Below are 290 nucleotides of genomic sequence, written 5' to 3'. Positions count from 1 at the left end.
CGGGGAGCCATGACATGTTCCCAGGGGCCATGGGACAGGAGACACTCACCTGCTCTCCTTTGGGCCCCGGCGGCCCCACCGCCCCATCTCTTCCAGGAGGACCCTGCAAGATGTCCAGGAGCTGGCTCCAGCACAGGGAAACCCCTTGGGACTGGTGGGCATGGAGCACCCCACCACTGAGGGATGGGTCCCCTCAGCCACCCCATACACCTACCACTGGCCCTGGGGGCCCGGGGGTCCCATCCCTGCCCGGCAGCCCCGGCAGTCCTGGCAGGTCCGTGTGGTTCATC

General features: G+C 67.9%; 1 protein-coding gene across 1 annotated transcript in view; it reads right to left on the bottom strand.

Annotated features, from left to right (window-relative positions):
* Window positions 1-290, bottom strand: part of LOC104461860 (collagen alpha-1(XVIII) chain-like) — a gene marked incomplete at both ends in the record, with an annotated part of 7,978 nt that overhangs the window by 5,740 nt on the left and 1,948 nt on the right. The window contains 2 exons of the mRNA XM_010073596.1: window positions 50-103; window positions 215-288. Of these exons, the coding sequence (XP_010071898.1) occupies window positions 50-103; window positions 215-288 (128 nt within the window). The remainder of the gene's footprint in view (window positions 1-49; window positions 104-214; window positions 289-290) is intronic.

Source organism: Pterocles gutturalis, unplaced genomic scaffold, assembly GCF_000699245.1.
Source record: "Pterocles gutturalis isolate BGI_N339 unplaced genomic scaffold, ASM69924v1 scaffold26311, whole genome shotgun sequence".
Lineage (NCBI taxonomy): Eukaryota > Metazoa > Chordata > Aves > Pterocliformes > Pteroclidae > Pterocles > Pterocles gutturalis.
Note: the sequence above shows the minus strand (reverse complement) of the source record. Positions and strands in the feature narration are given on the sequence as shown.